The sequence below is a fragment of the Leiobunum rupestre genome, chromosome 2 (assembly GCF_980474605.1).
Source record: "Leiobunum rupestre chromosome 2, qqLeiRupe1.1.hap1, whole genome shotgun sequence".
Taxonomy (NCBI): Eukaryota; Metazoa; Arthropoda; class Arachnida; order Opiliones; family Sclerosomatidae; genus Leiobunum; species Leiobunum rupestre.
In genome coordinates, this window is record NC_143385.1 from 82,190,206 (window position 1) to 82,214,349 (window position 24,144).

At 35.7% G+C, this 24,144-nt stretch overlaps 2 protein-coding genes across 4 annotated transcripts; one reads left to right on the forward strand and one right to left on the reverse strand.

Moving 5' to 3' along the window:
• Window positions 1–2,290: 2,290 nt before the first annotated feature.
• On the reverse strand, window positions 2,291–20,956 carry LOC149959537 (calcium-responsive transcription factor-like). Of its 3 annotated transcripts, none has more exons than XM_090166498.1 (10): window positions 20,850–20,956; window positions 13,141–13,364; window positions 12,151–12,340; window positions 11,526–11,637; window positions 10,110–10,247; window positions 9,252–9,497; window positions 6,744–6,885; window positions 5,430–5,580; window positions 3,708–3,838; window positions 2,291–2,492 (listed from the first exon to the last, which is right to left on the reverse strand). In XM_090166498.1, the coding sequence occupies exons 1-10, from the start codon at window positions 20,866–20,868 to the stop codon at window positions 2,292–2,294; spliced, it is 1,554 nt and encodes a 517-aa protein (XP_090022624.1). In that variant the 5' UTR covers window positions 20,869–20,956; the 3' UTR covers window position 2,291. The 3 variants fall into 3 exon arrangements, with proteins under 3 accessions (XP_090022624.1, XP_090022625.1, XP_090022626.1); XM_090166499.1 differs by lacking the exon at window positions 20,850–20,956 and adding an exon at window positions 20,724–20,805; XM_090166500.1 differs by lacking the exons at window positions 2,291–2,492; window positions 3,708–3,838 and adding an exon at window positions 3,906–4,000.
• LOC149959538 (uncharacterized) lies at window positions 15,334–17,826 on the forward strand. The gene is made up of 8 exons (XM_090165268.1): window positions 15,334–15,453; window positions 15,515–15,927; window positions 15,997–16,478; window positions 16,542–16,618; window positions 16,694–16,880; window positions 16,950–17,376; window positions 17,437–17,582; window positions 17,645–17,826. The coding sequence occupies exons 1-8, from the start codon at window positions 15,355–15,357 to the stop codon at window positions 17,824–17,826; spliced, it is 2,013 nt and encodes a 670-aa protein (XP_090021394.1). The 5' UTR covers window positions 15,334–15,354.
• Window positions 20,957–24,144: the final 3,188 nt, after the last annotated feature.

A 24,144-nucleotide genomic window follows, 5' to 3' on the forward strand; every position in this document is an offset into this window, starting at 1 on the left:
ACATGCCCCTTTCATATCTAAGAGAACTAGTGTATCAGATCCACCATGGTTAAGTTACGAAATTAAGCATTTAATGCATCTACGTCAGTGACGTTTACTACAAGAAGAGCAGGATACCAGGCTCACGATTTCTGGAAGAACAATATAAAAAATATCGAAATCAGGTAACTGAGAAAATACGAAGCGAGAAACTTAACTATTTCAAAAAGAACATTCATTCTGAGAGCAGTAACAGATGTGATGTTTGGAGAACTTTAAAACCATTTTTGAAAGCTAAAAAGTCTAATATCGATATAATTGATCGTAATGGTAAGGTAATTACCACACCTAAAGACATTGCCACGGAATTCAGTAACTACTTTGCATCAGGGGAACAGAATATAGCAGGGATAATAGATCCCTTTCCCCCATTGGTTCAGCAGGAAAGTAAAGAAAAATTTAAATTTCACTTGGTAAGTGAGGATACAGTTTTTCGCTACTTAAAGAATACGCCGATAAAGAAAGCTACTGGTTTGGATAACATACCACCAAAGTTTATACGATACCTTACAGGAATAGTAACCCCGTTTCTTACCAAAATTATAAATATCTCTTATGAGACTTCAGAATTTCCTACTGACTGGAAAATAGCCAAAGTAGCACCCATATATAAAAAAGGAGACCGGACTAAAATGGAAAATTATAGACGTGTTTCTATCTTACCTTGCTTTTCGAAGTCTATTGAGTACTTTTCTCTCAAACACGACTTTCTTGAACAAAATAATTACTTATACCGACTACAATCCGGCTTTCGACCAGGCTATTCCACGACGACAAGTATATTCTACTTGTTGGAATCCATAGTGGACAGATTGAGTAATGGTCACTATGTAAGTGTCCTGTTTGCTGAGCTGAGTAAGGCCTTTGATACTGTGGATCACGACATTCTGTTAACTATACTTAAGAACAAGAATTTATCTACGGAGGCACTGAAATGGTTCAAGTCCTACTTTACTAATAGAAAACAGGCTGTGGTAGTCAGTGGGGAAATCTCAGATTACCAGAATGTCCAGCAAGGTGTTCCCCAGGGAAGCATTCTCGGACCGACATTATTTAATGTATATACCAGTGATATAAATCAATCTCTGGCTACAAGTCTCTCTAAGGAATACGCGGATGATAATGCTCTTATAAATTTGGCAGCAACAATTGATGAGTTAATGAGGGAATTGGAGAAAGAAACACAAAATTTTAAATCCACTTTGAAATCTAGGCGCTTAGTACTAAACGAGGGGAAAACTGAATTTATGATTTTTTGCCCCAATGGAAAATCATTACAACCAGATGACCATAACACGATCGTAGGTACTGAAATCAAGAGGGTATCGTCCTACAAATATCTTGGGGTCATAATAGACGATACACTAACATGGAAACATTACATCGATTAAGTCATTAAAAAGACTAACAGTCGGTTAGGTATACTAAGACCGCTACAAGCATCTCTTGACACAGACACCCTAAATATATTATACAAAGCCCTTATACAGCCAATTTTCACCTATGGTGATATTTTTTATAACTCGGCCAGTCAATCCAATTTAAAGAAAATTCAAATTGCTCATAATAACAGTGCACGTTTTGTGGCCAGAAAGAAGAAAGGAACCTCAGCTACATATACACGAGACCAATTAAACTGGCTCACACTGAAACAGCTTTATGTTAAAAATATCTTGATACTTATGTATAAAGTGTCAAAAAATCGCTGTCCAGAATATCTTTTTGACTTTTTTAGAAAACCTGCTGAAGTTCATAAACACCAAACCCGCGGTTCTAAACTAGACTTTTATTCTGACCATCTAAAAACATCCTTACGTAATAAGAGTTCTAAAGATCGTGGTATAAGTTTGTGGAACAATATGAAAAGCGAATTAAAACAAATAGACCATTTTAAACAATTCAGGGAAGATGTGACAAAATATATTATTAGCATGGACATATAATTGTATTGAGACTACATTTCAGAGTTTAAATTCCTTATTTTATTTTTATTTTATTTTATAAATTAATACTCGGGACCTCTTTGTAAATCAGATTTTTTTCTGAAAGAGACATCCAATAAAGCCTTTTATTATTATTATGCATCACGTCTTGCATTGCCCTTTAATATAATTGATAATTTAGGTTTCAGTATAAAATTATACGTTAAGAAACATTTTGGACACTCCTCCCTCTCCACTGCCTTACATAATTTGTGAATAGCCCTCAGATTAATGTTAAAAAGCACGCAAGCTTGCTACTGTAATTGCTTACTAAAAAAAATCATTTAATTCATTTTGAGATGGATTATTTACAGATGGTGTATTTGAAATGCAATCTGTATCTTCAACTTCAGCTGCGTATGGTGAAATTGGAATAGGAACTGGACCATCTGGATTATTACTATTTTCATTTACTAAGTTGTTGCTTGATTTTAAAACTTCGGTGCCAGTATCACTTTTACCATATTCATTCTGAATAAAGAATGAATGTAGTATGTATTAAAAAAGTAATAGTCACAGAAAAAAGTTCAATCCTAAAAAGTAGTTCTTAATTGTATCAGAAATACACGAACCAAAATTATCAGCGAGCATATTTTTGTCAGACGGCAATTTCCCTGTGCGAAAGGGGAGGGTTAACAAGCGAGGCCTTGTTAATTTTCTACCTCCCGCGACTACAGGGAAAATTTCGAATGCACCACGGGTAACTAGACCACCATCTAAGATAAATTATTTCATCGAAGAAGATCGTGAGAAACGTGGTAGGCTTAGCAGTGTTTTGTTTTTGTTAGAGGTCGGTGGTAGCTGCAGCTGTTCAATATGGAAAAAGTAGATGAATTAAAAACCTTTTCAACTAATCTTACCAGACCATTTATGTATGAAAGAATAGATAAATACTTTTATTAGAATCTGAAAATATACCAATTACTTAATGGAGCTACTTAAAATATATGAAACCCAGATAAAAATATTTGGGCCTGCAGTAGCAAAGAATATGGGAAGACCAAAGAAACAGAAGGCTACGGAAGAAGAAGAAACTGAAATAAACCCTAAAAAAGAACTAGTAGAAATAAGCAATAGAAATGATGATTTCGTTTACGAGTAAGGCTACCTTTATGTTGCTATTCAGATTTATATTTCAAATAAAACAAGTACAATTATTTTAACAAAATAATACAAATATTTATTGTTTATAATTCTTAACGTAGTCAAGTTAGACTAGTTTTTATTAGTCATTAACTGGGCTTCATTAATTAATAACAATTAACTGATTACGATGATATTTGTTTGAGCTATTATTTCTTTGGACGTTTCTTCTAATAGCGACAGCCTTTCTTCCACAGACACATGATACACTTGTAATTTTTCCCCAGCAACATATATTTTGTTTTTCGAGAAAGTTTCGCTCGGCCGTCGTCAGGTAGCGTATTCAAAACTTCGCCGCGGAGGTTCTCTTTTCTAGGAGGGGAAGATGACACGTGGCCACTAAAGTGGGGGAAAACGGGGAACTTGCCTCCCGTGTTAAAGGAATAGGACGCTGATAATTTCGGTTCATGTATTTCTGATTGTATGTGTTAATCTTAACACGCCGCAAGGATTTTTAACTAAAATTCCCTTAAAAGATGTAAGTTTATGAATGCATACAAGTTATCAATATTTAAAAAATCTTGCATATAGCAAATAATATACCATTTTTGTTTCTGGTGGAAAAAGTAATGGCTGAAGTTTCCTTAGAAGCTGTACTGTACTGGGGCAAAGCTCCGAAGAAACTTGAGTAGTACCATCTGATAATTGCCTTTCAATGCGAGAGATTGTTGGTGCTAATTCAAAGAAAAATATGTAAAAAAACATTCAAACAAATTTATAAAACTAAGAAATTGTCTATAGTTAATGTGATCAGTTATTTTACGTTATAAAGGGTTTCACATAAGGAGTGAAAGAAGCATCCCAATTGGCCAATCTGGTCTTCATTTTTAATAAGTCTATAACGGGTGTGATACCAAAATGTAATATCTAGAGACAGTGAATTCCCACCAGCTATATTCTAGATTAATTAACCCTCGGTTAATCAACGTGCGTGTCTGAACACTAATTTAGGCCTTTGATAGTGTAGGTGGAAGAATCAATTTACAAATATATATATATCAAACAATTTATCTCAAAATAAATTCTTAAATAATCTAATTCAAATAAATATTAAAATATTTTAAGTTTAGTTAAGTCCATCTCTCACCAAATACTCCATGTCACCGCCCTCTTTCAATTGAAGTTAGAGAAAATTTGGATTTCCATATATTAGCAATAAAGTAAATTGTTTAAAAGTCACTATAGTACTTACTAGAGTCTAAGTCAAATAAATATTAAAATATTTTAAGTTTAGTTAAGTCCATCTCTCACTAAATACTCCATGTCACCGCCCTCTTTCAATTATAGCTTTCGCTTTTTGATTTCCACGCTCCTTCTCGCGTTTAAACTGAACGTCCCTTTTTATTAAGGAAAACAGAAACATAAAAAGTATAATAAAAAACTATTTAATTTGGAGGCGGCAAAATCTGGTGGGCGCGGCTTTTATCATTTTGATTGCAACGGCTGGCGGGAGTTTTAAGCTCCATCCGTTGTAACTCCCATTCATGCCAAAATAGCACTGCGCATCAGATGGATAGGATAAGTGCTGGTGCCCCTTACCAAAAAATAACTATTTAAGTTGGTTTTAATAAGTTTGTATTTGAGACAAATACCAACTAAAACCCTACTTAAAAACAACTTCACACCAACTTAAAACCAACTAAAAACTTACTTAAATGTTACTTAATAAAGACCACTTAAAGCCAACTTAAAACTTACTTAAAATGTTACTTAATAAAGACCACTTAAAGCCAACTTAATACCATACCAACTTAAAGAAAAAGGCATTTTCCCACGAACTTAAAACCAACTTATTACCAACTCAACTAGTTTACTGAAATATGCTCACCACTTAAAACCAACTTAATATCAACTTAAATGTGAATACCAACTAAAAACCAACTTATTTTTTGGTAAGGGGCTTTTCCCACTTAAAAGTCTGGTGGAAAGCTTGAGACTAAGATGAGATAGTGTTTGCGACTGGGTTAACAGGGGATAGGCAATCACAGGAGTTTTTAGAAAGGGACAGTGTAACAGTACTACCACTTCTAAATGTGACCATGAGGAGGATTCTCAAATATTTTTGGTCTAATTTTTCTCAGGTTCACATGTATTATTTGAAGGTAAATAGTGCATTTTTTGTTATTAAGGGGACAGTTGGACAAACACCTCAAAAGCGACATAGCTGGTCCTATACTCAATGTTGCCAAATTGAAGTTAGAGAAAATTTTGATTTCCATATATTAGCAATAAAGTAAATTGTTTAAAAGTCACTATAGTACTTACTAGAGTCGTTGTTTCGAGACAATGTAACAGTTATAGTTTCCAGCTCAGACGTTATTGATTGGCAAGCAGATTCACATGACTCCAAATGTTGTGTAATATTATGTTTAGGGTGTGTTAATTTAAGGCTTTCACTGGCAGACCCACTGGTATCCTGGAACGTAAACTATTTTTAATACTTAATAAGTCACATCATTAGAGGGGGGCGGTGATTTAAAAAAATATATAAATAATATGCCTATCAAAGGTATCATAGGCTTAATCCTAGAAGAGTAATACTCCACACCGAAGCAGGCCATTTAGGCGCTGTGTCACTTTGACACCAGGACATTTAGGCGCCATAATGTAATAGGATCATGGATCAAAGGGATAGGTTAGATAAAAAAAATTAAAATAGTTATTTTTCGGTTTAAATTATATTTTTCTTTTTCGGCGTCTAAATGTCCGCTGTCCAAGTGTACTCGGTGCCTAACGTTTCGTGACAGCATCGCTGCCAGCCTCAACACTTCGCGACTGTGTCACTGAAGTAACTTCTACCAATTTTTTCACATCTCAATTAATAATTTGTATTTTAATTTAAAGAATTCCACTTTATAGGTAAATTTACAGTTAAACAACCATTTTGTCAAACTTTTATATGTATAAATATAACGGTCAGATGCAGTGGCGTAGCTGAGAACTCAAAGGCCTCCCCGTCAATATCTCTATTGGGAGCCCCCCCCCGCGCCGCAGGCCCTACGGACCATCAGCTATGCCACTGCTTAGCTGGCGCCACGTGCTCCACGAGGAATCATGATTTAGTTATTTGTTACTCGATGACAGTCAAATATCAGTATCTGCGCATGCTCAAATATCTACCAATCCGGTGTTCCCTAGTCCCTAGCTAGTGTCCAGTTTTTAAGTGGCAGTCACGGTTAAAAATCCCACCTCCATTTATTTTACCTTCTATTATGAGAACCTCCACAAAACCTTTTCAGGTTGGCTTAAAACAAGTAGGTTGATGAGGTTAAATTTTTAATAAGTAGGTACAATTTCCGACCCCTCACATAGTCTTCCCTAAGTATAATAAATACATTCTTGGTATAGATTTAAGTTTTTCAATTGCCCAAACCTGGCGTTCCCAGTTTTTAAATTTAGAAATTTAATTAAATTAATTCCAAAATAGATTTGAAGATTTTAGAGCAAAATAAATTTTTCTTCATCAGCTACATTTTTCAGTTCACATAAGCCACCTAGTGGGCAATGTGATAAGTTCAGTAGCTGGTAGATTTTCATCTCCAAACCAACACTTTGCTTTACAAAAAATGTCAAACTTACCTGTAAATCTTCCGATTCTGAAGAATGTCCTTGCAGAGATTTGAACACAAGATTTTGTACATCATACACAGTAGGAAAGAAATATGGATCGTGGCGATTGGGAGTTCCTTCAAGTGGAACTAGTTCTTTCTCCACTAAAGTCCTTGTAAAAATGAAATAGAAAATAAAACTTTCATAACTAGTAACATTTTTGTAATTTAAGTTTAATCAATACCGCCAAGATAATTTTTTTTGTAAAACTGTAAAACCTTTGTTTAAAGGGAGTATAACCATAGCAGGGAAAGTCTAGCTTCCACCAATACTAACTTGCGACGTAATGAGGAGGGCCCTAGCATCAGTTGAGAGCTGGTGCAGGAGGTCAACCTCATGGTTAATCCTAATAAAACTGTCTTGGTTCCTTTTACTCGTAGAAGGATAAAAGGTATGTTTGAGGGTATTTCCTTATTTGGAAAGGACCTAGTGGAGAGCACCGAGGTGAAGTACCTCGGGGTCATCCTGGATAGCAAACTAACATGGAAACCACACCTTGACTACATAGTCAAGAGGGGCAAAATGTTATTTTGGAGAACTAGAAGTGCAGTTAGCAAGACCTGGGGCTTAAGCCCCAGGGCTGTGTACTGGCTGTACACCATGATCATATCAGACCTATCCTGTCTTATGCAGCTGTGGTCTGGTGGCCAAGGGTTACTTTAAGGACTGTGCAGTTTGATCTGCGCACTCTGCAAAGGCTGGCTTGTGTCGGCATTACAGGAGCCATGAGAACAGCCCCAAGCGCTTCTCTGGAAATACTCCTGAATATGCTTCCTCTCCACCTTTTTATTGAGGAAGCTGCCCTTTTAGGTGCCTATAGGCTTAACCAAAATGGCTGGTGGAAGGCTAATAATTGGGAGCATAGCCACACCAAGCTCTTCCGAGATATGTCCAATCAGATGCCGATTTTAACAATGGGCTCTGATCTGATGGTTACTAAACTCCACTTTAGTAAACCTTTTGAGGTCAACTTCCCTAGCCGTGCGGAGTGGAGTCACTTGACCCTCAGTACCAGAGGAGAGATCGTCTGGTTCACTGATGGGTCTAAGACACACTATGGCACTGGTGCGGGGATGTATTGCCTTACTAATAATTTCGCCTTTTATGAAAGGCTAGGGTATACACACTAGTGTATTCCAGGCTGAAATTTTTGCCATTTGCTCCTGTGTTGCTCACTGTTTACATCAGGGGTATCATGGGAAGGTTATCCAAATTTATTAGAACTCTCAGCCAGTATAGTATTCTTTCTAAACTGGTTTTTAGCTGCTTATAGATCTCCTCTGCACTCTTGGGTTGCACAATAAAGTTCAACTTTGTTGGGTACCTGGGCATAAGGGGCATCTTGGGAACGAAAGGGCCGACGCCTTGGCCAAGGAAGGTGCGAGGGCTGGGTTCATTGGTCCAGAACCTGCTCTCCCCATCTCCTGAGGACTTGTACGCGGCTTAATCTCCAAGTTTATGTCGGATCGTCAACTCAGACAATGGTCTGAAATTGAGGGTCAAAGGCAAGCCAAAGAGTTCACTCTTGGCCCATCTAGGGAGAGAGCTAGAGAATTACTCTCGCTCTCTAGGTCCAGTATTAGGATTGTTACTGGCCTACTTACAGGCCACTGCCATCTTAACAGACATTTAACGCTTATTGGGGTCAGTGATGACCCGATTTGCAGATCTTGTCTAGCTGAGGAGGAAACTGCCTCACATGTACTCTGTAGCTGTGATTACTATGCAGCCTAGAGGTTTGAGCATTTGGGTATGCATCGGTTGGAGACGTATGACGTCTCTAATATCACGGCCGGGCAGATTTTAAGCTTTATGTCGGCAATAGGACTTATTTAAGTCACCCAGTTTGGGGATGCACAATGGACCTTAGGTCGAAGTGTTTGGCTTGCCACCCCACTCAATAATAATAATAATAATAATAACTTGCGACATGAGTTATTATTGACAGAAGATAGATCTTTCCTGCTAAGATTATACTCCATTTAAATGAATGCAAAATTAGGGTTTCATGTATACCTAAGTCAGACTATAGAAATTTTGTTAGATAAGGAAAATATTTATAAACTACGAAACAAATAGGAAACTTTTGGTTATTTCCCTATAGCAATGTTTCGTTTTATAACTAATCATAAATTTGTATTATTTTTCTAAGTTTTAGTATCAAGGGATTTTGGTTTATTTTATTGTAATATATAATAAGAATGTGTTGATTTTATTGTAATATATAGTATCAAGTATGTGTTTATTTTATTGTAATATAATATAAAATATTTAAAAAAAATAAACAGGCGAATCTAATTTAATTTGTACACAATAAGGCACCTTTATTATAATGATTCGCAACTGTATGAAAATACAATTGATATTAATAATTTATTAATCTATAAAATATCCTATTTCCATTAACTTGTAAAGTGATGCCTTCTACTTCTAATTTCAATAAATTGATATGGTCCTGGAGGACTAGGAAAAAGTTACCTGAGAATTTTACGAATTGATAAAATTTCAGTCTGTCCATTAGCCACCAAATCATTAACTTTCTCTATAAGCAAAGGATGGATGTGTTTTTGTTTCTTTTTAACTCTTAATTCTGTATTCAGATCTTCACTTGACAAACTCTGTGTGCTTATTTGGTTGTGTCCAATAACATTGCGTTGGTGGTCTTTTGGTGAAATGTTGTCGTGAAATTCATGCCCTCCAGCTGTTGGTAATTGCACATACCATCTAAAATATTCAATAGTAAAGACTCGCAAAAATATTACTTTGCTTGTAGAAAGTAGAAAAATTTTGATATACTGCTATAGTGATTTATCAGTAGTGATCAAAACTCTTATCAGGTTCATAAGGGTTGAAGAGGATATACCTTGCTAGTGTGAATTTCTAGGTAATCTGCTGGCATGTAACGTTACTGAGATGTTTCAGGATATGCCAACCGGGAATCAGTGCTGTAGCCATAGGGGAATGTACTCCCGAAATGTATGTACAATTGTTTCGTTTTTTTTTCAATTGTTTTCTATTACGCTACTGCTGTCAATAGTGCAACTCTGATAGTGACTGATTAAGTCTAGTATTCCTTGCAGAATATTTTGTTAATTTCCATGTATTAATTTTAACTAATGTTCAAGGAAACTGGTTTATGATTGTTAAATTAAAAAAAATTTCTTTCACAATATTATCATTAATATTGGATTTTTCAATTATTTTCTGGCCAAAAATGTCTAACAAAAACAGTTACAATAGACTTTTCCAATCATCAACTGTGGTTTTATCCCTTAAGTAATTAATATTGTACATAATCCATCTATACTTAATTGCAAGGTTGAGATAAATGCTTACCTGTCTTCTCCTTTCCCCTCCATTCCATCCATCTTTAATGAGAAGAATGCCCTATCCATGGCTTCTTTCGTATTTTTCTTATCACCAAATAAATGAAGACTATATTCAGGAAATTTTTTTACTTGCTTTATGTAAATTCTATTAAAAAAAAAAGACGTTTTCTTAACTAATTTCACAATGCACCAAAAAAATGGTCAAAGTAAAATTTGGGCTTGTGGTGCTCATTTTATATTTATATTTTTATTTGGAAAAATAACAAATTTAAATAAAACCATTATGTACAGTTATAGTGCTAAATAAAAAACTTAATAATAATAATAATCTCTTGCTTTTGTTTTAGCTGTGAGGTAGCAAACCCTTTTGTAAACATTCAGTATTTTAATTTATACACTAAATATCATGCCGTCGGAGTTGCATAAACTTGATTTTCTCTTTAAGTTTTAAAATATACCACTCCGCAATATAAACATGAAAATAAATCCATTGACAAGTGGCTGATCACTCCCTGTAATCAGTGTACAAGACTTTAATAATCAGCTAGGCTAATACCCAAGGCACCACCTTAGGCCTATAAGTCATCAAGCGACTTTTGAAGCTGTTGAATCAGGTGGCCGGGTTACAATGCGTAGGAGGGTGGTAGCAAGCCCTGCATGCCACGCGATCGAGCCAACAGCTCCCTACACTAACTATTACCGTTAACCTCAACAAGTTTTTAATGGAAGGGGAAACCGAAGAGCTCGGGGGAAAACCCGTTAAACCAGTGGGGAGAGAACTTGCAAAATCAAAGCAGGAGGAGTTGGTCCAAGTTTTTACCCAGTGCCACAAGCTGGGATAGAACCCGGCTCCTCTTGCTGCGAGGCGAAAGTGCTAACCACTCCGCCACCCCACCTTACTTTAGCTTTGACTGTATGTAACTGATTACAGATTAAGCATTACCAAAGGCAGTAATCAGTTTCATATGCCTATAATCGGTTATAATTTAACATTTTGGCTCATTTATTTTGTAACAGTACATTCTGGTCAAGATTTGTGTCAGACCAGGTCTGACTTTTGTGTCGTCCTAGTCAAATGTCAGTTAAAGGGATCCCTCACTCACAATAGGGGAAGGCATAGGGGTCACAAAAAACTGGTTTTGAAGCACACTGCAAGTCTGGATTTTATGTTACCCCTATGCCTCCCCCTGTTGTGAGTGATGGATCCCTTTAATGTAATTGAATTGAAGAAAAGGGCCACAGAATCATTTAAAAATTTGTACCAAATTTTAGGTTGCTCCTCCTTTTCCGTACCACATGATGGTAGATGCAAAGAATAATAATTTTGAAAGCCCTATTTAAGAAATTCAAAACGATTCTGTGGCCGTTTGATTATAACCTCTAGCTTTGGATAAAACTAAAATTATTCATGATAGATTTTTACCTTGCTGGACAAGCCAATTTAAAACCACCTTCGGAAGAGTTGGCTTGTCGTTTAATACTGTTGCCTCTTCTCCTAGGTCCATGTTTACACTCCATGGTTATAGCTCTACTACCTTTAAAATGTATAGTTCTTGAATTAAAAATAGCAAGAACCCACGACATGTACTCTGACGCGACAACTGTCAAGTTTAAAGTGAGTATGAACTACATCAAAAAATCTTTTTCTAACATGTGCGGAAAAATAACTGGCGGCAATCATCCCAAGCTTCTGCTAAACCTGGTGGCCGAAATAAGAAATTAATTGATCCTACATAAATATGGAAGTTCATACTCCCTTTAACAAACAGAAACCTTACAATTAACTTTACCATTTCAAACTATAAAATAAAACCCTAGATAAATATTTGGTAATTGTACATTACAAACTATAAGCACTCATTGAAAATATTACACTACAGATTGCAGTTGTTGTGTAAAACGTAAATAAGTAAAACGGAAATCGACTTTCTGACCCTATAAATGTGGTAAAGGAAAAGTAGGCAATGTTAAAATACAAGTTTGTCTACAAATTTTACCAATACTGACACTAACAAAATGTTAAATAGTCACAATTTGTAAGACTATACCTGTATTTATAAATGGTATTCCATCAAATGGTACATATTGACTTTTCCACATAAGTCGAAGAGAAGATCGCCCAGGGCCCGTGGTCTGCCTTATACCCCAACTGGATTTTGTTTCCTGACGATGGTGGGTCAAAAGCAATTCTAGCTGATTCATGGATGAGACCCAGCCACAATATGAGTTTCTGATCATCTGTTTAAATGCATAGTTTAATACAATTCGTATCTTTCAAATACTCAAATAATGACAAGTAATTAAACAATAGGATAATTAATTTTATATGTGAGCATTAATAACTATTATTACATTGCATAGCTATTTGATGTTGGCTAATTCTGTTGTGTAGCAGATATTTACAATTTACCCATTCACCAAAGACAAATTAGAAGAATTATCCATAATAAAGAAGTAGTAGTTTTTGTTTATTTATTCCTACTTTCAGTGAAATTAAAACGATCCAAATTACTCTGAAAAAGTAGGTTTATGTTGACAAACTCCACACCAAAAAACATTTAGCTCCCAAATTTTGAAAATACTTCCACTAAAGACAAAGAGGTTTAAAATTTTTACACTTAAATAATTCATCATAATTTTGGCAATGTTAAAGTAAGTAAGCATTAGTTTTAATTTTCAAAGCATTTTAAATTTTGTTGGGCTTTGGCCTCAATTTACATTCCAGAAAGAACGTTATGGAATCAATGTAACTGTGAAGCAGAACCGTCCCTTGGGTAGGGCGAGAGGGGCAGAGGCCCAGGGCGCCAAAATGTTAGGGGCGCAAAATCGATGATTTTCATTTAAATTAGATATTTCAAATTTAAAAATTTCTACTTAAGGTTCTGGGAGCACCATTTTGGTTTTTGGCCCAGGGCACCATTTGGACTAGGTAGTAAAAAATTACCCAAGTGTCATTCTTATTCTTTCAGATTACCTATGGTTATAGTTAAAACAAATATATTTACAATATTTCCTATTTGTTAGAACGTTAAACATACCTGAAAGTCATTCATTTGAACTGCCCAATGCGGAGCTGTTACAGCTTGGGAATTTTCTTCACAATCATGTGGTGATTTTAAAGTTACAGGAATGTAATTCGAAGTGCTTTCTAAGTTCGATAAAAGATTTTGTGGCTGGGATACATCTTGACTGACTGTGTGTAGATCTTCCGGCTGGAGAACCATTAAATCTGTTACATCAGATTCAATTATAGTTTCACAATCTAAAATTAAATAAGAAATTAGCGAAGCACTTAGGTTGGTGGGGGTGGGGGGGGGGAGAAGATAATTTTTTTCCAACTCATAGCTTAAAAATTGCCAACTTCATGGAATATATTTTTCCCTATCAACTGCCTAATTAAATTCATAGTAAGTGGCTTTAATTTAATAATTTCACAAAAAAAAATTAATTTTGGGAAATATATAAAAAGCTACGCGAAGAGTGTTTGGCGGCTCGGTTTGGCGAGTAGTTACGAACTTCCGACGGATAGAGCATTCTCTAGATATTTTTGGGCTAAAAAGTGCTTAGACAAGACTAAAACCATTATAATAAAAAGCTCATAGGACTGCAGTTCGTTTTTTATCTCGTAGTCATGTACCCTATTGTAGCAAAAATACTACATTATGCTCGTGCGACTACTTTCAATTACGTAATATTTCTATCGTTTTAATAGCTAGTCATTTCAAGCCATTGAATTTAGTCTCTCCTATGACCGTGTGTGTCTTTTATGTAGTCGAAGTAGTCATACACGGTAGGCCTACATCTACTATCTAATGGGCTCAAATTTACTTTGCTTAGAGATTGTAGATATGGCCAAAAACAGTTTGAACGATGGCACTACTTTGCCCATGGAAATTAAATAAAAAACAGCGTTGGGAATTTTGTCAGGATAGAAAAGTGTTGGAAAAAAGCTAAATATATATTGGGATTTTGGGAGCAATGCATCTGGAGGTGCGACACAATTTAACAAAAATGTATATTACATTGTTTTAAATATATTTGAACGAACAGAAGTTTCTTTAATAACAAAGCAAATATCATATTACTTTGAAACATAGAAATTCTAAGTTTGCCAACTTTAAGATTGAAATGCCTAGTTTGCCAACTCTAAAAAAAGTTGGTGGGGGTGTGTTCCCGTATGGCTTCGCATTTTGTTTATTACTTTTAACAAAAGTGACATAATTATCAAAAGTGTGTCAGTTCCTATACTTTTTAATGCGAAAGATTTACTGAATGCGGGAATCGAGCTAGAGCGCATAGAAGGTTAGGTTAAGATGGACGGTGCACCCTTTATCCGGTTTGTTTTTTCGTGTTTTGTATTCCGACAAGTGGCAAGAAATCAATAAGCCTGCTAGCCTTCTCCAGTGCCATTAGTTCTCAAAGCTATCACCAGGCGACACTATTTCTACTTTTGAACCTCATTCCCTCCCATGAGTAACATTCCTTTCAAAAACGCTTAGATTGACACTCTTTTGGTAATTATGTCATTTTGCTTTCAATTAGTGAAAAATTACTATTTATTTTTAAAAATAAAACTGGATTCACTGTTACAAATTTCATTGTGAATTCTGCTCCAAGTTATATTTACTTTAAGATTATTACTTAACTCTTTTCAGTCAACATAAAAACTTTATACCTGCTAATAGACCGAGGTTATTGTAATAAAAAATATGATAATGGTTCGAAATTGTCATATACTTAAAGGTTACATTTAAGAAAGACGTACTTTGCCGCAATACACGCTTCTATCTCTGGCGTCCCCCAAAACGGGCGAAAAGGGGGGAAAAACGGCGCTTGGTGCGCTGACGTCAAAAATGGGAATTCCTCTCTCTATCAGGCTCCGTCACAGAGATCGTCTACGGTACTTCCGCGCTTTAGCCTTTTAGGGCCTTACTTTGAGTTAACCCTTGCCTAATTTTTATTGTTATTTTTTAATATTCTAATACTTAAATTAAATAAGTATGGTGGTTTACTGCAGTGCGTACGGTTGTAATTCGGCTTATAGCAAGGGAAAGAATAGTTTTTTCAAGTTTCCTCTGGATAACCCATCGCTATTAAAAATATGGGTGTCTAAAGTAAAAAGAAAGAACTTTAAACCCACGAAGCACTCGAGATTATGTCAAAAACATTTCGAAACTAGTTGTTTTGAAACAAATACAAACGCCGAATTTCTTCAAAGTCTTGGTGTTGAAAGCACTTTTTGGCCTAAACGGATGTTAGTTAAAGGAGCAATTCCGAATATCTTTGCATACCAAAAAGAAAAGGAAACCAAACGTCCAAGGAGTCTTATATCAAAAAGGCAAAAGAAACTAGTAAGAATTATCCAGGGTTATATTATATTAAAAGATTTAAAAACGTTGTTCAATAATTTAGGAAATAGAAAACATTCTGGGTGAAGCTGAGACCGAGGCTAATACAATTGGAGTGGTGTCAAATGCAGAGATGTCAGTTGAGGAAGTTGTAACTTTGAACCCTACTCCAAATCCTATATCAATCCAGACTGATATGCAAGATGCTTTTACTATGATGGATCTACAGTTCAAATCCAGAAAAGTACAAACGGTTAAGATTAATAAGCATTTCCGTTCAAAAAGTACGCAAACTATCGAGAAAAGTCAATCTGAAAACAAGCTACCTATGCCAGAGGAATTGAAGCCCTCTTGCAGTTGTCAATCTAAGGATTATGCTGATTCTAGTACTCAATACTACTCAAGTGATATTAAAAATGAAGATTGCAACCCAGATGACCTTAATACCTCATTTTACGAACCCTCTTCGGAATCAGAGTAATGGAAAATATTTTTATATCTCCTTTCATTTAAATGTGTCTTAAACAATGCTTTATTTAAAAACAGGAGTGATTCTGACTTTGATATTGAGGAAGAGTTACCCGAAGGTCCGGCTGGAGGAAAAAAGTTCATAGTGTTTATGTGTAACCTCATGCAACTCTTCACATTCTGTCGACACTGCTTTGGGGCAACTGCTGCGAAAATTAAATATATTAAGGGGTCAATGGTGTGCATCGAATCTCTTTGTGTGAATGGACACTCTCAATGCTGGTATAGTCAACCTCTCGATGGAAAACTGCCCATTGGAAATTTGTTATTAGCAGCTGGCATGTTGTTTAACGGAAACCATCCGACTAATATCATTCGAATGCTCAAAACATTAAACATTCAATGCCTTTCATTGTCAACCTACTATTTAATCCAGAAATATTATTTATATCCGTCTATAATGGAGGTGTGGAAGAAGGAAGAAGCTGATAACATTGCAGAGTGTTTAACATTGGAGGGTGACGTTAATTTCGGAGGCGATTCAAGATGCGACAGCCCGGGTATTAATTTTTAAACGTGATTAAGTGCCTCTCTGAAATACAAACAAAAAAATATCCATTCAGGTCATAATGCAAAATTTGGGAGTTATTCTATCATGAACCTAAAAACAAATAAAATTGTCACTTTTCAATTAGTCCAGGTAACAATATACTCATTTTGAACTTACCCTCACTGCTATAAGACTATTTATAATTTCGTATCGTTCTTTTTATAGTCAAATGAAGTTGCCAACTCCAACGCAATGGAATTTGAAGGGTTGAAGAGATGCTTGAAAGTTATTGAATCTCGTGGGGTGAAAATAACAAGGTTGATAACAGACCGGCATCTACAAATTACCAAGTACATGAGGGAAACGAGATACGACATAGTCCACGAATTTGATCCTTGGCATGTTTCTAAAAGTAATAGGTCTTAATTTATATTCTAATATTATAATTGAAATAGTTAACTTGAACTATTGGTTTTTCCAGGTCTGAAGAAAAAGCTAGCTGCTGCGAGTAGAATCAAGGATTGTGCCGTAATAGCAGACTGGATCCAAAGTATAACCAACCATCTGTATTTCTGCGCTGCGAGTAACACTAAAGAGGAGAAACGAGATAAATGGCTCAGTCTTCCAAATCACATTTCAAATTTACATAAAAATCACCCAGGGAGCTCATTTAAAAAATGTTTGCATGGACTTTTGGATAAAAAAACAGAAAGAAAAAAAACTTGGATAAGACAGGGAACCTTGGCTCACCTTCAAGTTGCAAAAATTGTTGAAGGGAAAAGGCTATTGAAAGACGTTGAATTAACTTCCGGATATGGAGGGACAAGTTCGCTTGAGGGGTACCACGCTACTTTGTTGTCCAATGCCCCTAAAAATACACATTTTTTTTACGAAGGAATGCAATCGAGGTCAGTATAAAATTTTGATATGTATTATAAATCGATTTACTATTCACTTCATTTAAATAGGCTAGCTTTATCCGCTCTCCATCACAATGAAAATTGTCAAAAAGATATAAAGAAATTTGGTGACGTAGACCAGTGTACATATCGATTCTCCAAAGCCAATAAAGGAAAACCTACTTTGGTATTTCGAAAGGAGGATTCTACCTATGGTGAGATTATTAAATTTATTTGTGATATTTTGAGAAAAAAATTAAAATATTTTTAATTTTAGGTTATGTCGAAACGCTATACCAAAAGGTTCTAGAAATGAGAAAGATTTATCCCACTTACGAAGAAGCTAATAAGTCTTTGGGAAAAGATATTGTACCACCTCCCCTTTCATATTCATATGATCACCCACCTAAAGAACAATTACTTACAAAATTTACAAGCAGATTTTGCCAAAAAAAGTAGTTTGATGATTCTTTAACAGTCTGACTGATTAAAAAATTCTAATTTTATTTTAAATTTGTAAAAAGTTTTAAAAATGACAACCCTTGTAAATTATTTTAAAAATGAGACTAGTTTATTAAACTCCTGGAGCATTTACTTTTTCATGACAAATATAACGGAACATTTTCTAAAGAATTTGACTAAATCTCTTATCACTAAAATTTAAACATGTAGATATCCTTGGTAAGTGTCATCTGGTGAGGGAAATCTTGCACGAATGCGAGAGATAACACATGATGGAATCACTACTCTCAATCGCTCACCCAGATTTTTGTAAATCATGCCAACAAATTGCCTGTAGGCTGTATATCTGAATCGTCTAAAAACAAAAATAATAATGAAATAATTTTTATAATATAATAATGAAAACCAAACTTATACATTGACAAATTATTTGTCAATGGTTATACATACGCATTTGGATCATTGTTAGGTAACCCAAGCCTTCTTATAAAGTTCCGGGCATATAATCGGTACGCTGTGTTTAAAACATAAATGTTTAGGCACACTGCCTCAAATCCAGGGTGCAGAGTAATGCACGAGACTTCTTCCATTTTATTTCTAACTTCTCTCTGCTCTACACAGCATGTACACTGATCCTCCGTTGCCATAGCTTTACAATTTGTACATCTACACCTAATTGGCATTCATTTAAAATTAATCACATGGTTGAAACCAATTAAATAATTGAAAATAAATACACTCACCAGGTATTCACTTCTGCATCTAAGCGGTGGCCATAATCATCTGAATCATCAGAATCATTTGATTCATTATAACTATAATTTTCCGATATATCAGACTCACCAGAACTACTACTATTTCTTTCTGGCTCAAATCTATATGGTTCTATTTGTTGCATCGCTAAAATTTAAAATTAAATCACTCGAAATTTAGGACTACCGACCACGAAGTTTAAATTGCCGCTTAGGAAGTTTCCCGCCTGTGACGTCGGCCTTAATAAAAACACGTGACCACTAGCGTTTTCCCGTTTTGGAGTGAATCGCGTCGTCTGCTTAAATATCCCCTTTCTAATGCGAATTAAAAATTAATTACGGTCACAAAATAATAAATGAACTGTTTTTAGGATATATTATACTCTAAGCTTCACGAAAAAATAGGTTTTTATTTTTATTAAATGTAACCTTTAAGAATAGGAAATGTATCTTCCTAATGCCACTATTTTCATAATCATGAAATATGAATACATTAATTTCACTTAAAATGTGTTTACTGTTTACTAAGGATGCACCGATATGGGTACTGCTGATATTCGTGGCCGATATTAAAAAAGTTATCTATAACAGTAGTGTATATGATAAAATCATGTAAAAGATGGTTTAGTGCACTGTCATACCATTTCATTCAAAATTTTAATTAAAAAGTTTGCAAGAACATATCCAAATAGGTTTCTTTTCATTTTTCTTGAAAAGGCTTCCTTTAGGCCGATACCGATATTAGAAAAATAGGTCGATATATCCCTACTGTTTACGTTGACATATTGCTGACTTGATATCTAGTCCACTAGCTGTTTGTTAATTGAGATTAGTTATCAACCAATTTGGCTCATTTTTTTAGAGAACACTTTTTCAATTGGAATTGAGAGGGTAGAGGAGGGAAAAGTCTCCTGTATGTCCTAAAATCGCATTGGAAGGCATTAATTTTAGGGAACAATGAAATACTGGTCTGATTTGATTATTTTAGGGGTAAGGAGCATACTGTTAGAGCACGAGGTGGTTTGAAAGCAACTCAACCTAATACTCTTTACAGACGAGGCTTATAAACCCGGGTTTAGATCCCGTTTTTGAAACCAGAGCTTATTTAGCTATAATGAAATGTGCTATAAAAATTTAACTTTGGTTTACTGAACCCAGTTTTATTAGCCTCGTCTGAATAGGGTATAAGTCTTTCTCCTTGACAATAAATAAATAGATTCTTGACAAGATGTAGTTTTTATTCCTTATCTGTAATACCTTGGCATACAATTTCTATCTGCTTGTACAACCAAACAAGTAATAAAAAGTTTAAGATGACATGGCTACTGTAAAAGTGGTTCACTTAAAAAAAAATTAAATTTTTGTAGTACTTGACCAAATGGCATATAATTTTGGAAACAGGTAGCCTGAATTTAGTAATTTGACATGAATCTTTGATTATACTCCAAACAAACACTATCTACTGACTGGTTCATAATAATGTAAGCCATTAGAAAAATAGGACATCCAGAGTTTATAAAGCCAAGTAATAAGTAACATAATTACTTAATTACCACATGACATTTGAAGCCATATCTATTTAATTTTTACTGCCACCTTCCTTTACTACCGATAAATAAGTAAAAGGATTAATAAATTCAAGGTCTAGAAATTTAGTGGTCTTCATGGAGTTTTTTCTTTTGCTAATGGCCAGCCAAAGTCGCCAATGCAATAATACACAGAAAATGTAGGTTGATGTAGCTAAAGTCTACCACAATGACTCTATAAAAATTGATGTTTGACCTGGAATTCAATAAGTGCTATATTTCAAAGACAAAAGTGTTTTAGCAATTCAATTGTATGTTTTGGTTCAATAATGCATTATTTTTGGCTGAGTTCTTTAAACTTTTTAAGCTAGCAGGTTTATTTCTAACTTCGCTATGCCTTACTGTCAAATGGAAAAGTTCGAGATACGATTACATTCCAAGCAGTATAGTTCACTAGGTCGCTACCGGGTGGCGCGTATTCGATATTTTTGGCGCAATGTGACGTAAGGAAACCGATGTAGTACAACGTGTACTCAACTGTCATACTTATAATTATGTTACTTATGGCACCGTCCTATTGAGAAAATATAATAAATTTGGGTTATCATTTTAATACCATTATTAAAACTCTTTTAATGTTCAGAATTATTTCCTGCATGTCCAATTCTATTTCTTCAAAATTTTAAAACAAGAAAAATATTTGCAGACGACAATATGGAAATAACGATAACGAGACACTAACCTCGTCTTGGATCCGGCATTTCTCTTTTCCGAATATGGATAATTATCCAACAAGTCTGTCCACCACATCGAAGTTGCCAATCAACAAAATTATAAAGTTTTTAAGGTCCTCCCCTTACTCAGTAAGCAGCACCACAGTTGCTATAATACAATATAATGAATTACATTCGTAAAATCGTTTATTCTTTGCACTGAGTTGGGAATATTAATCTAGAGATCCAACAAGTTTTTGAAAATTACGAATGTGCCATCCAGGGCAGGAAATAAGAAATTAAAGTTATCGGACATTTGTCCAGCGACCCCCCTTCATTTTAAAAATTTTATCGGACATCGTCCAATAATTTTAAATTTTTTTATTTTGTAGAAAAAACATTCCCAGTTTATTGAAAAAGTTATCGGACAAATGTCCAATGACCCCCTTAGATTTTGAAAAAGTTATCGGACATATGCAAAATTTATCGGACAATGTCCAGTGTCCTGTGCTTATTTCATGCCCTGGTGCCATCTCCTCTAAAATGACGAGAAAACGTTATCATATAACCCGTGGCACCATCCATTATTTTTGAAAAAAAAATCTTTTTGCCGGAAAACGCGTCTTTTTTTCAAAAAGAAGAAAGACTTTATTGGTGTATATGGCAGCGGGGGCCTTCACACCATGTACATCATACAGAATTAGACAACAAATTTAAAGTAAATACAAACAGCGATAAGAAGAGAAACAAACAAACAAAAATAACTATTGGACCCGGTAAAGTTAACGAATGCCAAAGGCGCGAAGCAGAGTACACACGTCCGAAATAATCGGTAATACACCTCGAGAAAAGGCCATACGGAGACCCGACACAGAATTGAGAAAGTCACCTGCAGTAAGCGACGCCAAAAACGAATGGCGGGGACCTCTAGCAGCCCGACATTCAAAAAGAATGTGGTGAAGCGTCTCTATCGCCGCGCACTGACCGGAGCGACACACCGAAGACGTTCTTAAGCGAAAACGGAAAAGCACCGCAGCAGTTGGAATCCGGTCGCAGTTAACACGTGCTACTAACGAGTCTTGCCAACGTGGCAACCGAAGACCCACAATACAGTCCCGTGACGGATCAGTCTTGTACCACCCGACGCCCCGAGCCGAAACAAAGTGGTTCCATGAAACCTGCCAAGAGTTCGTAACCAGAACCGAAACCCGTGCTTTAAGGTAGCTTTTGGTGCGAGGCAAAAAAACCATAGGCCGCGCTGGATGGTCGATAGCCGCCACTGTGGCACATTTGTCCGCCATCTCGTTCCCCGGGATACCGGCATGAGCCGGACACCACAATAGTTTAACACGCCCGGGGTAACCGTGACAGAGGCTCCGGAAACGTAGCACTTGAGGGTCAGGGCCGTCCCCCAAAATGATAGCCATGGCCGATTGTGAGTCGGAACATACGACAATGTTCCCGAGACCTTCACTGCGAGCGAAAGCCACCGCTTGATTAATGGCAAAGAGCTCCACGAGTGACATCGCGATCAGGAATGCAGAAGCTGGCGCCGGCACAGTTGAACGAACCATTGAGAGATAGACGGCACCACGGGTAGAATCGGGTAGAATGATAAAGTTTTCTCGTCATTTGGGAGCAGACGGCAGTATTCTTATTTTTTAAAAACTTGTTTCGCGAAATACTGAAATCCGACGTATTGATTGGACCTCTAGATTAATATTCCCAACTCAATGATTCTTTGATCGCGCATTCTTAAGCGCTAGCGAATTGTAAATATAGTCATTGCTTAATGGGTAACTGGAAAAAATTATCGGTGGAGCGAAATCAGTTAACAGGGTTCTTCCCCCATGCATGCCCCCTCTGCATAATTTCATGTTTGGCATTGGTATTTCCATAAGCTAATCATAAGGTCCCCCTAAGTAAGGTTTAGCATAGGGCCCCGTGTTTACAGCATTGTCCTTGCGAGAAGAAAATTAACGTACGACGATAGGGCAGTAGCGCCATCTGCGTTTTACAAATTTCTACATCTAACATATTATCTTACTTGGTAGAGCCATGGACTAATCAACTAACGGGGACGCCCTGGTCTATATCATTTCACTTGAATTGGTTCGTAAAAAAGAGATGACGCCTTTTGCAGGTTTGCCAGGCAAATACGTGTTATGCTACCGATTCAAACGTCACCAACAGGAAACCGAATTCTAGAATGTCGCCATCATAGAAATCTTATACTCCTACCTAGAATGCTCCCGTCTACGGGAGAACCTGACGCCAAGTCATTTTGTAGCAAAGACTAATGATTATATAGTCTTTGCTTAAGCTTCAGTCAATCAGCGGCCATTAATTGACTATGGCAAGCAGCTAGCGCCATAACATGGCGGTTAAAAATAGTAGAAGCTCAGATGATTTTTACAGGATCCATCTGATCCAAGCTCGCAGAATTCCCATAGGTTTTTGCTGGAGTTTTTCACATGACATTAACCACTTCAACGTTTTTGGATTTTTATTTAATGAAAGTGTTAAGATTTTTTGAACTTTTAGTTTTGTTTTCATATTTACTTATTATATGGAATATTTAAATGCCATTGTGAGGAAGATTAATAAGATTTCGTTTTAGTTCGCTTTGAAAATATTTAAGCCTAGGCCTGACATAGGCCTAACTTTTAAAATAGCAGGCAATGTCAATGGCAGTTTTGGGAGAAGCAGTGACTGAAGGTCCTTAGTATTAACCTTTGTATTAAAGGTTATTTCACATTTAAAGTAATTAATATTATATTTATTATTATGTTTGTAGAAACTTAGATAAACAAAAACCTTATGAATTATATCCCAGAAAAAATACATTACACTAACGAATGACACTTATGACGAATTGACGACAGTCATTGAATTAAACAGCAACAATCATACTGATAATTGTCTTCTTTTTCAAAACTTTACCTTCTATTTAATAATATGCTTTTTGTCTTAGAAGCTTTTAAGTCAAGATAAATGTCTCGCACTCTGCTTAAATTCAACATTCCACTGTTAAACAACATAAGAGATAGTACTCAATGAAGACCGATATTTACAATGTTAAATAAAGTGTTTTTAAAAAAACGGATATTGCAGTAATTATAGTCCTGAGTGGTTGTTCCACTAGGCTCACTGAACTTCCTGAAGTAATTTTTACCAAATCATCAATTTGAAAACCCGCCGTTTGTTAACATTTAAAATTGCTTAAGGAAACCCAAACTTTTACCTGTACAACGACACATTACCGTCCACCACAAATCATTTTCTACATGTGGAAATGAAACATCGAGGAGCCATAACAACAAA